Below are 12294 nucleotides of genomic sequence, written 5' to 3'. Positions count from 1 at the left end.
TCTTATTTTGAAACTGTCTTCCTGTGCAGTACCCGGCAGAGAACCGCTGGTATCAGATCGGCATCGTGTCATGGGGAGAGGGCTGCGATCGTGACGGGAAGTATGGCTTCTACACTCACCTGTTCAGGATGACCAGGTGGATAGGCAAAGTTATTGAAAAGATGGGAGGAAGCGAAGATGAGTAAACACAAACCATCGACGTCAATCACTTCACATTCAACCCTGTTAAGTAACATGGCCCCAGTAAAGATTGTCGACGTATTGTACCCTGGCCTCTGGTGTTAATCAAGCCTTGGTTTGCAGCAATAAGAGTCAGAGAGTTAAAGTCCCATCAGAGCAGCTTTTATATGAACAAAGATAGAAAATCAAACCGGCAGGAGGTCAAAGTTCGCGCTCAGATACAAACAAGACAGCACAAACAGCCATCTTTACATTTAAGGTCACAGCAGTCACTACAGTGGCAGGCATGGCCTCATAGTCCATTACTATTCTGATAAACAACATATCCTAAACCAGGATTTACTACACAGACATAACACATGTGGGATGTGTTGATAATTTTCAGGTTGGGCAGGATTTCCCTGCTCAAAATGGATCTTAATGTGTTGACTATAAATGTAAGTTGAACAGGTCTACGTATACTGTAATTTATTAAGGCAATGACGCTGTGTAAACTGAGCACAACTCTATGAATTTCCCATTCAGACCATTTAATAACCAAAAAGCCAACGTGATCTTAGGAGTTCTCTGGGAATTTTTCCAGAGGTTTGTAGCTACCAGTCAACAGATTGTTAACATAAACAGAGGTTATAGCTGCACTGTACATCCCTTTACTGTTTATTCATACATGACAGAGGCTCTAAAGTGTTCTCATTATGTTTGTTTACTCCTGAATCATCTTCATCTGTTGAGCCATTTTCATGATCTCTTTGACTTCAACAAGTTTCTCCAGCAGTGCTACTCTGTTAACCAAAGTTCAGTTTAAAGCATTACAGTTACAGCAGTGATACAAACTAACCACCAAATCCAAGCCCAGAGATGACCTCAACTTTTCCTGAGCACCAGTGGGCTATTAACTATTAACGAACTCTAAGAGGTAGAGTGATAAGCTTGTGTTTCCTTTCCAACATTTATCTCCTTAGTCTGCAGCTGGATGGACTAAAACTCCAACATCTGGGAATGCAGTTGAAGATCAGAGCCTGACAGAGGTGGAGAAGCTCTTCACGAACCTGCATCGCAAGCTGCAGTCCAAGATGATGGTAGTTAAAATCTGACTCAGATTTGGTGTTTCAGATTGTGTGTGTATTCCTGCCTTAGAGGCTAAGTGTTTTGGGTGAGAAGACAAGATTTTGATTGTTTAATCTTCCCGATTTAGTTATCTCCATTCTTTATAATTTAACAAAGTAGAGCACAATTGCTGAAAAGTGCCACAAGGTGGAGCCCCGTTCCTTGCTGTGCTCAACTATGGTAGTTATAGCACAATACAGAACAGATGATTTTTTTGTATAAATATGAAAAACTGAACTTACCAAGAAGACTGTTGGAGGACTGATAAATGAAGGCTGAGTTCAGACAGCTTAAAACTTTAAAAACTTGTTTGGGTTGATCTTGTTACACCACATAATAATACCAACTACAGATAGACAAAGAGGTTTGTAGTTTGGTGTATATTTCAGATTAAGGACAAAGGCTGGAACAATTTTTGTACATGTAAACAGAGTCAGTGACACAAATTGATTAAACACTTTGTTTAACAGCAGAGTAAACATTAACGTGCTCCAGTCGACCTCGGGGTCTGCAATGTTCACCGGGTCACGTTTAAGATCACCAAAAATAAGAATTTAACATCTTTTTAAGTCAAAATCATGAAAAAATGGCCTTTTATTATCCTATTAGTGTAAGCGCTTCCCACCAATGTGAAACTAACAGATTAGTGATGTAGTAATGTAACGTGTCACTGTACAAGAAAACAGTCATTCATTATATTTACTACCAACAGCAACTGAAGCAACGGACCCTGGACTTACTCCACTAACAGGACAGCGTATTCAGCTCCGCTGCTCATCAGTAAAGCTTGCGGTGATGCAGCTGTGAACTGAGCGGCAAATATTTGAATTTTCTTTGTAAAACTTTCGAAAAATCTGACGTTTTTTGACCAACAGCTGGAAACTGAGTGAAATTTAGTTTCAATACAAAATGAGAGACCAGAAAATTTACTTTATCAATACTGAATTTGAATGAATCAAGTTTTTACCTGCAATGTTAAAAATTTACTATGTTCCATGTTTTATATTTACCTTTTTAAACATTAAAAAAAAATTATACTCCATTATTTATTTATACATTACTGACATTTTTGCTAACTTAGTCGAGACTTAAGAGTGAAACATTTACTTTTATATTTCATGTCATTCACAAAATATTAAAAATAAACGTCATGTAAAATATTTATTATGCTCATTGTTATTAATTAGTATTTATTTATTATTATTTCTATAAATCTTGAGCATGATTACCTAATTACTGTTTTTTAATAATTAATTAATACTTTTATGAAATAATACTTATGTGTTTTCAACTTTAATTGATTTTTGACCTTGTGTATTCAGGTGAGCAGTCGATTGTGTTGTCATTTACATTTTTCATACATTGGAAGATTTTTTCCATTTATAGTAAAACAAAAATGTTTGAATGTAAGAAAAACGTAAATGAGAGCATGTCAATAAAAACACATCAGTAAAATATGTTTTAAGTATTAAAAAAATACAAATAAAATATTCATAAACATTCAAAATAAAGTTTCTTTGATTCGTGAATGAATGATCAAACTCGCTTCATCAGCTGAAGTTGCAGAACTGCTTCCTGTTGTTTCCAGCTGTTAGTTTTGCCTGTAAATCAGATCCACGCAGATCACCTGCTCCCACCTCAAACTGCATCACCACAAGTCGACTCAGACTCGGGAATCTGCGATCGATTCACTCACTGCAGGAATGAACGCATGAAACTCGTACAACGCGCACAGTTCTGATTTAAGCACATCCTCAGGGTTCCTCGACCACCTGCACCTCGCTGTCGGCAGTCCGGTGTGTGAGCAGGTGTCTGTTCAGGTGAGTTTTTCGGGTGTAGCTCTTGGTGCAGAAGGTGCAGGCGTAGGGACGGATGTTGCTGTGGGACAACATGTGTTTCTTCAGGTCAAACTTCCTCCGTAAACATTTCCCGCACTCCGGACACGAGAACGGCTTCTCTCCTGGAAAACAGACCGAGAGGCGCTCGGGTTCAGAACCGGCACAAAAGCATCTGGAGTTACGACAGCATATCTTTGTGTACCGTGATCATGTGACCAGCTTCCTGTCTTACCTGTGTGTATCCTCCGGTGTTCAGTCAGGTGACAGGAAATGGAGAAGGCCTTCCCGCAGTCCTGGCAGACATAGGGCCGCTCGCCCGTGTGCGTCCTCATGTGTTTCTGCAGGTCACCGCCAGACGGCCAGCCTTTACCGCACACCGTGCACACGTACGGCCGCTCCCCGGTGTGCCGCCGCACATGCACGTTGAGGCCAGCGAGCGCGGTGAAGTCTTTGGAGCAGTAGGGGCAGCGGTAGGGCCGCTCCCCAGTGTGTGTCCTCAGGTGGCCCTCCAGGCCATCGCGGGTCTTGAAGCGCTTGCCGCACTGCGAGCACAGGAAGCGGCTCTCAACGGTGTGGGTCGCCCGGTGGGACTGCAGGCCGGTGAGCGAGCCGTACGTCTTGCTGCACAGGTCGCACTGGTACGTGCGGAAGGTGTGTGTGCGCTGGTGGATACGAAGCTGGGTCACCCCTGGAGACACAAACATTTAAACACATGTTTAACGTCCTCTGGGAAAAGGAGACTCACATCATGGATGTGTGCCAGTATGGATCAGGATCTCCAAGGAATGTTTTCATCACCTCTGTTCAATCTGCGCAACACAGAAATAAGAAACAAGGACCGGACGCAGGACTGATAAGGTGTATCTAATAAAATGACAGTGAGTATAAATGCCATTTTGTTCATTAAGCTTGTGTTGTTTCCTTTTTGCGTAAAAATCAGATGTGCATCGAGAGCTGCCACCACACTGGATGTAATGAAACCCTTTTCTAAATCCTGCAGCTGCTTTTACAATGTGAATTATGATCTGAAAATGTTTTACTTTCCCAAGATGAGCTCTACAAATTCTCTATAGGCTCTGTTCACGTGTTTGTTTTACAGCAGCTGGCAGCAAAGTGCTAGTGACCAAAACACTGACGACTCGCTGTGTAATACCTCTTTGAGACGGTCTTCATGTTTTTTCCCTAGCACACGGTGGTTACCAGGGGAGGGAAGAAAACAGCGGGCAGGTTAACAGTACATGGTTAACAATCATGTGACTGCAAAACCTGAGCAGGTCTGAGGAAAAGTAAAAAAATAAAAAGTATAGCGCTCGATTATTTCGCCAAGTATTTTTGTCGCTTCAGGGTTAATAGGATGAAAAATAATTATTCTTTCTTGGAAAATAAATTTTCAGATGATGACGGTTGTTGATGAGCAGGCTTTTCGTTTTTTAACATTGTGTTGTAGCTCTGAAATGGAAAATAATTATAAAGGAAAATAATGAAAGCATCAGACTCTTGACTGTTTTAGAGCAGCAGCTCAACAGCAATGTTTTGTTCCACCGTCATCCTTTTTCCCAGAAACATCTTTAACAGAGGGCTGACTCAGATGAACTTGATGTGAACCTGCTGTTTGCTGCTCACCGAGTGAGTCAAACACACACAGCCGCCTCGCTGAGCTTTTAAAACCAGATCTGCTGCTAAGCTGCAGAGGTCAATGAGCCTGTGGAAAGTGCTCTGAGTTAGTGGGGTTCACCGCTTTCAGTGGTCTACCTGAGAAGGTCTGGTCACAGAAGCGGCAGTTGTAGCGGAGCTTCGCCCCCTCCACCGAGTGCGTCTGCAGGTGTCGCAGCAGCCGCGTCTGTGAGCTGAACGTCTGATCACACATCGTGCAGGTGAGGTCGGGCAGCCGGTGCTGCAGCCGATGGGCGTCCCTGTCCTTGGCCGACTCGAACACCTTGTTACACCGGCTGCAGGTGAAACCTCCCTTGTCCAGGTGTGTCTGCTTGTGATTGGTCAGGCTGGATAGATGGTGGAACTCCTTGTCGCACTGGACGCAGTGGTAGATGGGGCGGGCCCGGTGTGTGCGCTGGTGCGACAGCAGCTCGGCTTTGGTCTTGAACATGGCGTTGCACTGGAAGCAGGACAGAGACCTGACGGGTCGGGGAGGGGGCCTATTCTGAGGGAGGCAGGGCTCTTTGTCAGCGCCGCCAGGTTGAGTCTGTTCGAGCACGGATGTCGTTAAGGCCGAACCGCAGGACCTGTTAGTGCGTAGGTGTCGGATCACCTGCAGACAGTCAGACAAACATCTAAGGGAGTGATGTATATATGATGTATATATATATTTTTTTACATTTAAAATAAATAAATGTGTTTTCATTTTTATGTGTGGTCTTATTGATTTATTTTAAGATACTTTTTTTGTTCAAACAGACAAAAAAGTGACCATATAGTTACTGTCATGCCACACTGAGACACTGACACAGTACCTGTGAGCGGTAGATGAAACATTTGCCACACTGAGGACACTTGTGAGCCACACGCTGGGAATTGTGGGAAATGCTGTGCAGAGCATTAGCTGTGACCTCTGAGCAGGAGAGATCTGATTGAAGAAAGACAGGAAGCTTTAATGACTAGTTCAGTTTCTATAGCTTTGTCACAATTCTTAGGCCGCATCCTTTGAAGGACCCGGCCTTCGTGGTCTACGTGGGCCGGGTCCTGTGAAATAGGACGGTCTAGCCTTCAGATTTGCGTCACCAGCTTTCTCAGTGGAGTTCAATAAACTCCTTGCTATCTAAATTATAACAGGACATTAGAGTACATTCTCGACCATCTCACGCTTCTGTTTAATCAGTTTTCTGTTTGACATTTATTCAGCTGTGTGAAAACTATAACTAATGTCAGCCAAACCGATTTACTCAGGAACAAATAAAATACTGAAAAAAGCCAAACAATAACTTTTTAAAGTTATTTAATAACTTGTATATCATGTATAACCTGAGTAGCGAAAGACCGTGCAGGGTCTAGAAACAATGTGCCGGAGTCCACTGTTCTCACCGGCTCTAGTGAGCCTTGACCTCCCGGTCAGCTATCGAGTTGGTGGATAACAGACGTCTCAGAAAACGTCGGAGCATATTTGCAAATATGTGATGTCTCGATAAACCAAGCAAATATTTGAAGTTTACACAGCTACATTCTCACCTGAAAATATCTTAAAAGTTTATTTTGTGACCCAGAAAGAGTCATATTAAAACTAAGTAGCTGCCACCATTGTTGGAAATGGGAATTGGCTGGGCCGCGCTATGAATTCTGGGATAGGTTGGGCTACGAATGATACACCCGACCCATCTTTCAAGTCTGGCTGTGATGTAAACGGCCTACAAATGTGGCTGCCAAAGGATGTGGCCTAGGAATTGGGACACAGCTTATATCTACGCGTGTGTGTGTGTGTGTGTGTGTTACCTGTGTCTTCTGATTGGTTGACAATGTCTCCACATGAGTCCCTCAACCTGACAAGCAAAAGCTGGTTATATTTTCAAGCTCTGAGGACTCTGAGGGATCCAGGATTATTTAAAAAACAAACAAACAAAAAAAAGGTCTCACCTGTCCACCTCCACAACCACAGGTGTGACTACACATTCATTGCCGACTGCTGCCGAGCTCTCATTGGACGCCTCCAGCTCTGAACCAATCACAGTCTCCTCGATCTCTTCCTGCTCGTCCTCTGTTATCACCACCACCTCCACCTTCACCAGCTCCACGTCCAGCTGCAAGGGGCTACTAACCTCAGGTAGCACATCTGATTGGATCTCCGTTTCAGGTGGAGGAGGGTTGGGATTGATCAGTTTAGTGAAAAGGGGGTGGGACCACACAGACAGGAGGGTCTCCTCTGTATCACAACCCACTAAGAAATAACCCCCCCCAAAACATTAAAGATCAGCAAAACTGAGTCTGATTCTCATTTAATTTGATTAGTTCTTGATTACTTATTTACCTGTCGCCAGTGCCTGTCCCTGTAAACAGCTCTGATTGGTCAGCAGCTCCCTCAGATCATCCTTGTCCGCCTTCTGCAGACAGTCCTCCAGCCCAGAGGGGGCAGCATCGAACCAGGAGGCAGCCTGAGATGGATGAATGGCCACATAAATGAAAATGAAATACAGCAGAATTACTAGATTGACTGTTCAAGGTTTTACTGATCACCTGTTTGAAGTCGGGAACAGGAAAGAGCTGCTCGATCCTGGACAGGAAGTCAGATATGAGGGACTGGAGGGCGGAGTCAAACCTCTGGTCAAACACCTCCTGGAAGACAAGCACAGAGAGAGGTGAACGATGGACGGATTGAATGATGAAGCTTTGTGTGAAGCTGATAATTCAAGGTGGCAGCTCTGACCTGTAGGAGGCGTTGAGAATTGTCTGGACTCTTTGTCAATTTGTCGGTGAGCATCAACAAAGCAGACCAGCATTCGCTTACGTCTTCATCCAGCTGCTGAGAGAACAGACGAGACACAAAAAGAAAACTTTTGTTTTCAGCAACAACTGAGGACATCAGCCAATAGTTACTATTATTTTTCTAGTTATTATTTTATGGGTGGCCGTATCATTAATGATGCTAGTTTTTATTAGTCTCCAAATTTTAATAATTTTTCTAATAATCATTTTTCTGCTTATTTCTTGTCATTTTCTAAGACTTGTTTCCATTGTTGATTCTAGCTGTTAATTCTTGGCCAAATGAGCACAGGAAGAAACCATTAAATATTTTTTCCTAAAATAATGTCTCGGTATATGGTATGCATTACCATACGTTTTCTTATGGTAATGCTAATACAGTCATGTGAGAAAATTAGGACACCCTATGAAAGCCTGTATATTTTAAAATATATTTGGACATATGGAGATTTAATATGAATTTTAATGATACTGAGGGATCCAAATAATATAACTAAACAATTAAAAATAAGAAAAGCCTTTTTAAAACTTTATGTGAAATGTAATTTAAAAGACAATTTCTGGTGTGGAATGAATTAGGACACCCCACCCGTTATCCCACTTAAAATGGTTAAAATCACACACAGGTGTATCACGTCAGGTGCACATGATCAGTAAATCTTTAACCATCATTTTAAAGGAGCCTTTCCTATTTAAACCTCAGATTTGAAGTGTTGAAGTGAGCACCATGGTGAGATCTAAGAGCCGTCTGATGCCCTCAGAAAGAAAATTGTGTCCGCTTATGAGTCTGGTAAGGGATTCAAAAAGATCTCAAAAGAATTTGACATCAGCCATTCCACCATCTGGAAAATTGTTTACAAGTGGAGGACATTCAAAACAACTGCCACCATGCCCAGGTCTGGCCGTCCAAGCATATTCACCCGCGGAGCAGACGCCCAAAGAAGTCATCAAAAATCCCAAAAATGTCATCATAGGAACTACAGCAGGCTCTGGCTACTGTCAACGTGAAAGTGGATGACTCTACTATCAGAAAGAGACTACACAAGTTTGACTTTCATGGGAAGTGTGCAAGGAGGAAACCTTTGCTCACTAAGAGAAACATTAAGGGCAGACTGAAGTTTGCCAGAGTGAATGTAGACAAAGACCATGACTTCTGGAATAATATTCTTTGGACAGATGGGTCTAAACCTGAATCATTTAGACACCAGAACAGTAGACATGTTTGGCATAAACCAAACACAGTCTTCCAAGAAAAGAACGTCATACCAACTGTGAAGCATGGAGGTGGCAGTATTGTAGTTTGGGGATGCTTTGCTGCAGCAGCACCTGGCCAGCTCACCATCATAGAATCCATCATGAATTCTGTGTATCAGAGGGTGCTTGAAGAACATGTGAAACCATCTGTAAAAAAACATTAAAGCTGAAGCGGAACTGGACACTGCAACATGACGTTGCATGTCACGTGGGGTGACTTAAAACAGACTGTACATGCCAGAAAACCCTCAAACATCTCACAGCTGAAAGAATTCTGCATTGAGGAGTGAACCAAACTTGCTTTTGATCGATGTCAGAGACTGGTAAAAGGCGTCTCACTGAAGTTATATCAGCCAAACGAGGCAACACTAGTTATTAGGGGGTAGGGTGTCCTAACTTTGTCCTCCATTAAAAGACACATTTTTGTTCACTTTTGTTTTTTAAATGTGTAATTTTTTGTTGTTGTCGTTTAATTGCAACTAAGTCACTTTCTTTTCCAGTAATACATGAAAACGTGATTGGACATTGTTATATGAACATTACTTAATAAAGAGCAGATTATTTAATGGGGTGTCCTAATTTTCTCACATGACTGCATGAAAGGCAGCAGAAGTTCAACTGATAATGGAGAACAACGACATGGTTGATGTCATGAAGACCAATTGTACAATCAAAGTTTAGATATGGACGACTGAAAGCACGAAAACGTCATAGCAATTCATTTAAAGAAGGAAATATTGAAATGTGCTGCATTAATGACTCACTGCTTTTTAACATATTAAAAAAATTTATTAGCTTAAACTGTTTGTAATTTAAATAAATATTACAATTAATGTTTAAATACTGATATGAGGCATTTTCAGTTATTTAAAATATATATTTAAATACATTTTAGTGCACTGATAAAGGTGCAGGATGTTCCATCTTAAATATTTGTTATAAAATATTATATTGTTAATTAGATTTTATTTATTTTTTTAAAAGCCAAAATAAAACACACAGGGCTGGTGTTGGTTTCCAACATTTATCAGATTGATTACACCATTAATCAATAAAGAGCTGGGGTGCAGTGAAGTGACACAGATCCTGTAAGCCTGTCCAGTAATCTCCCTGCTCTCTCTCCTGGGCTTCAGTAGCTGGATTAACAGGCTTCAGGCCAGAGCAGCACAGAGAGCAAAGAGATGCTTTTGGTATTAAATGAGAGAATTTCAAGTCATTATTTTTTTTGAGAAAGGTCCCGATTTAGTGCTGCTCAAACATTTAACAAGCTGAAGAGCTGTAGACACACACTCACTATTAACATGGTTTTCTTTTGATTTTGTCATGAAATAAAGGATTTAATCAATTACTTCCAGTTAAGTGACTTTTCATGTTGAATGAAATCACAGGAAACAGTTTGAATAAAAATAATTTTTAGACACAGTCATAGTCTGAATTACTTGTGGTCTCACCGTTGCCTCAGAGTGGATCCTGTCTAGGTGGGAATGGATGGCAGCTGATTTTGGTTCTGACAACGTGACCTAAAGAAAAAAACAACAAACAACAACATAATCTGACATGTCCCTTCAATGTTAAAAAGGAAAAGTAACACACTCTATTTTGTTTAAAGTTTAGATTTTAACATTTGTTGACATACCTAACTATAAAATAACTCAAATGAAATTCAAATGAACCAAGAACAGAACCCTGAGGAACACCACGAGAACCCCCCCCCCCCCCTATTTATTACATTTACATTGTTTATCTAACACTTGTGCATGAACTTTGTAACTGTTTCGTCCTCTAAACACTGTGGAAACTAGGAACTATCAATGTTAATATAAAACCATTCTGGGGACTTTGGGGGTTTTCTACTACAGAACAGGCACTCTGCAGCACAAGAGGAACCTTTAAGTAAAGTCTAGCCAGTATGCAACCATCTTGATAAAGACTTCTGACACTTACTGTATTTCATCACTTGTTCAGAAGCTTTATTTATTTTTAATATCGAAGGTCACTTGGAGATGAAAATTGCATCAGTATCTTTGTTGCTATTATACTAATACCCAGGCACACAGATTATACGCTCCTCTCTCAGATGTTGTACAGCATGCATGACATATACATCATTTACACCAGATGTGGTAAAGATTTAATTAACACTTAAAGTTGTTATTCCTTATCCAGCCAACATAATGTGTTAAAAACAGGTGGGAAAAGGGAACTATTGGATAGTGCATGACACCTTCAAATTCAGGTGTTACATTCTCTCCTTGCAAAACACCAACCTTTGCCCTCAGAGCCAGCAGCAGCAGACACCTCTGTCTGTCCGTCAGCAGTTGCGGGACGGCCTCAGTCACCAGGGAAACAAAGTCCTCCAGCATCCCATAATGCCTCACCATTTCATGCCGTGCGACCTGCCACATCGCCGCTGTTAGCAGGCGGAGAGGCGGGACGAGGAGACGCAGGGAGGAGAGGGAGAGGAGGGAAGCTGCCGGAGAGGACAGGTTGACATGTCAGAGCAGGAAGCATCACTTATCTGGGTCAGTGTCAGGAGCTGCTGCACCCACACCAACCAGGACTCTAATGTTATTCTTACTTACAGTGACTTAATGTGTGTGTGAATGGGTGGATGACTGGATATGTAAAGCGCTTTGGGGTCCTTAGGGACTAGTAAAGCGCTATATAAATACAGGCCATTTACCATTTACTTAATGCAACTGTAACAACATGTAGGAAACTCAGAATGTAACATACTTTAGTTTGTCAGGGGAGGTAAATTAGAGATGTGCCCATATAAAATTAAAAAAAAAAAGGCTCATTTAGGTGTGCCAATTTGGCCACACCCTAATCATATTGATAATTATTACAATTTATAAACAGACAAACTGTTATCAGTAAACAAATGAGGTGGAAATATTTCAGGAAGTTGAAGATCTTCTGATTAAACCAGAGAATTCAGAAGTTTGAAAAACGTAACTTGGGAGTTTGCCTGACAAAAGAAGCTACCAAACTCTGTTAAAAAAAAGTCTCAGCATTTTAAAAGTCAATGCTTATGATCGACTGAATGCATTTAATAAAACCGCACTAAATACATCTAAATAATTACAATATATAGTTTTAAATCGGCACAGTTTGATATAATATAGCTTTATTTAGACCTTGGAGTGTCATGTTTACCTTTAGTCACATTAGTGATCGTTAAATGATTGGTGTGTTGGTGAATTACAGCTTATTCTACTATTGTGAATGCACTGTTGGCAATACAGGGATTAGTGACTTACATGACAGCCAAACTGCTGCTAATTAACAGTTTAAATACCGTTAAAATACAAGCAGCCATCTGCTATCAAATCAAATCAAATCAAATCACTTTTTATTGTCACATCACATGTGCAGGCACACTGGCACAGCACATGCGAGTGAAATTCTTGTGTGCGAGCCCCACAAGCAACAGAGATGTGCAAACACAACAACACAAACGAGCAAAATACGAGAATGGCCGACCTGA

The 12294-nt window shown here is 41.3% G+C and overlaps 2 protein-coding genes across 5 annotated transcripts in view; one reads left to right on the top strand and one right to left on the bottom strand.

The window, feature by feature from the left end:
- Positions 1 to 266, top strand: part of LOC102299809 (prothrombin) — a 26535-nt gene extending 26269 nt beyond the window's left edge. The window contains exon 9 of the mRNA XM_042224983.1: positions 30 to 266. Coding sequence (XP_042080917.1) covers positions 30 to 185 — 156 coding nt within the window. The 3' untranslated portion in view covers positions 186 to 266. The remainder of the gene's footprint in view (positions 1 to 29) is intronic.
- A 1386-nt stretch (positions 267 to 1652) lies between these two features.
- Positions 1653 to 12294, bottom strand: part of LOC102314683 (zinc finger protein ZFMSA12A) — an 11368-nt gene continuing 726 nt past the window's right edge. Inside the window, exons 1-12 of one of the 4 annotated variants that reach the window (XM_042224981.1) lie at positions 11072 to 11110; positions 10256 to 10324; positions 8817 to 8951; positions 7495 to 7590; positions 7305 to 7403; positions 7099 to 7222; positions 6708 to 7008; positions 6567 to 6613; positions 5594 to 5706; positions 4878 to 5391; positions 3358 to 3813; positions 1653 to 3247 (exon numbers count right to left, since the gene is read on the bottom strand). In XM_042224981.1, the coding sequence (XP_042080915.1) occupies positions 3042 to 3247; positions 3358 to 3813; positions 4878 to 5391; positions 5594 to 5706; positions 6567 to 6613; positions 6708 to 7008; positions 7099 to 7222; positions 7305 to 7403; positions 7495 to 7548 (1914 nt within the window). In that variant the 5' untranslated portion in view covers positions 7549 to 7590; positions 8817 to 8951; positions 10256 to 10324; positions 11072 to 11110 and the 3' untranslated portion in view covers positions 1653 to 3041. Of the gene's footprint in view, positions 3248 to 3357; positions 3814 to 4877; positions 5392 to 5593; positions 5707 to 6566; positions 6614 to 6707; positions 7009 to 7098; positions 7223 to 7304; positions 7404 to 7494; positions 7591 to 8816; positions 8952 to 10255; positions 10325 to 11071; positions 11275 to 12294 lie in introns of those variants that run through there. The other 3 variants (XM_042224982.1, XM_042224979.1, XM_042224980.1) reach the window with 3 other exon arrangements.

This window comes from Haplochromis burtoni, unplaced genomic scaffold (genome assembly GCF_018398535.1).
Source record: "Haplochromis burtoni strain Fernald_Lab_line unplaced genomic scaffold, NCSU_Asbu1 Contig_157, whole genome shotgun sequence".
Lineage (NCBI taxonomy): Eukaryota > Metazoa > Chordata > Actinopteri > Cichliformes > Cichlidae > Haplochromis > Haplochromis burtoni.
This window is presented reverse-complemented; position numbering and strand designations above follow the sequence as displayed.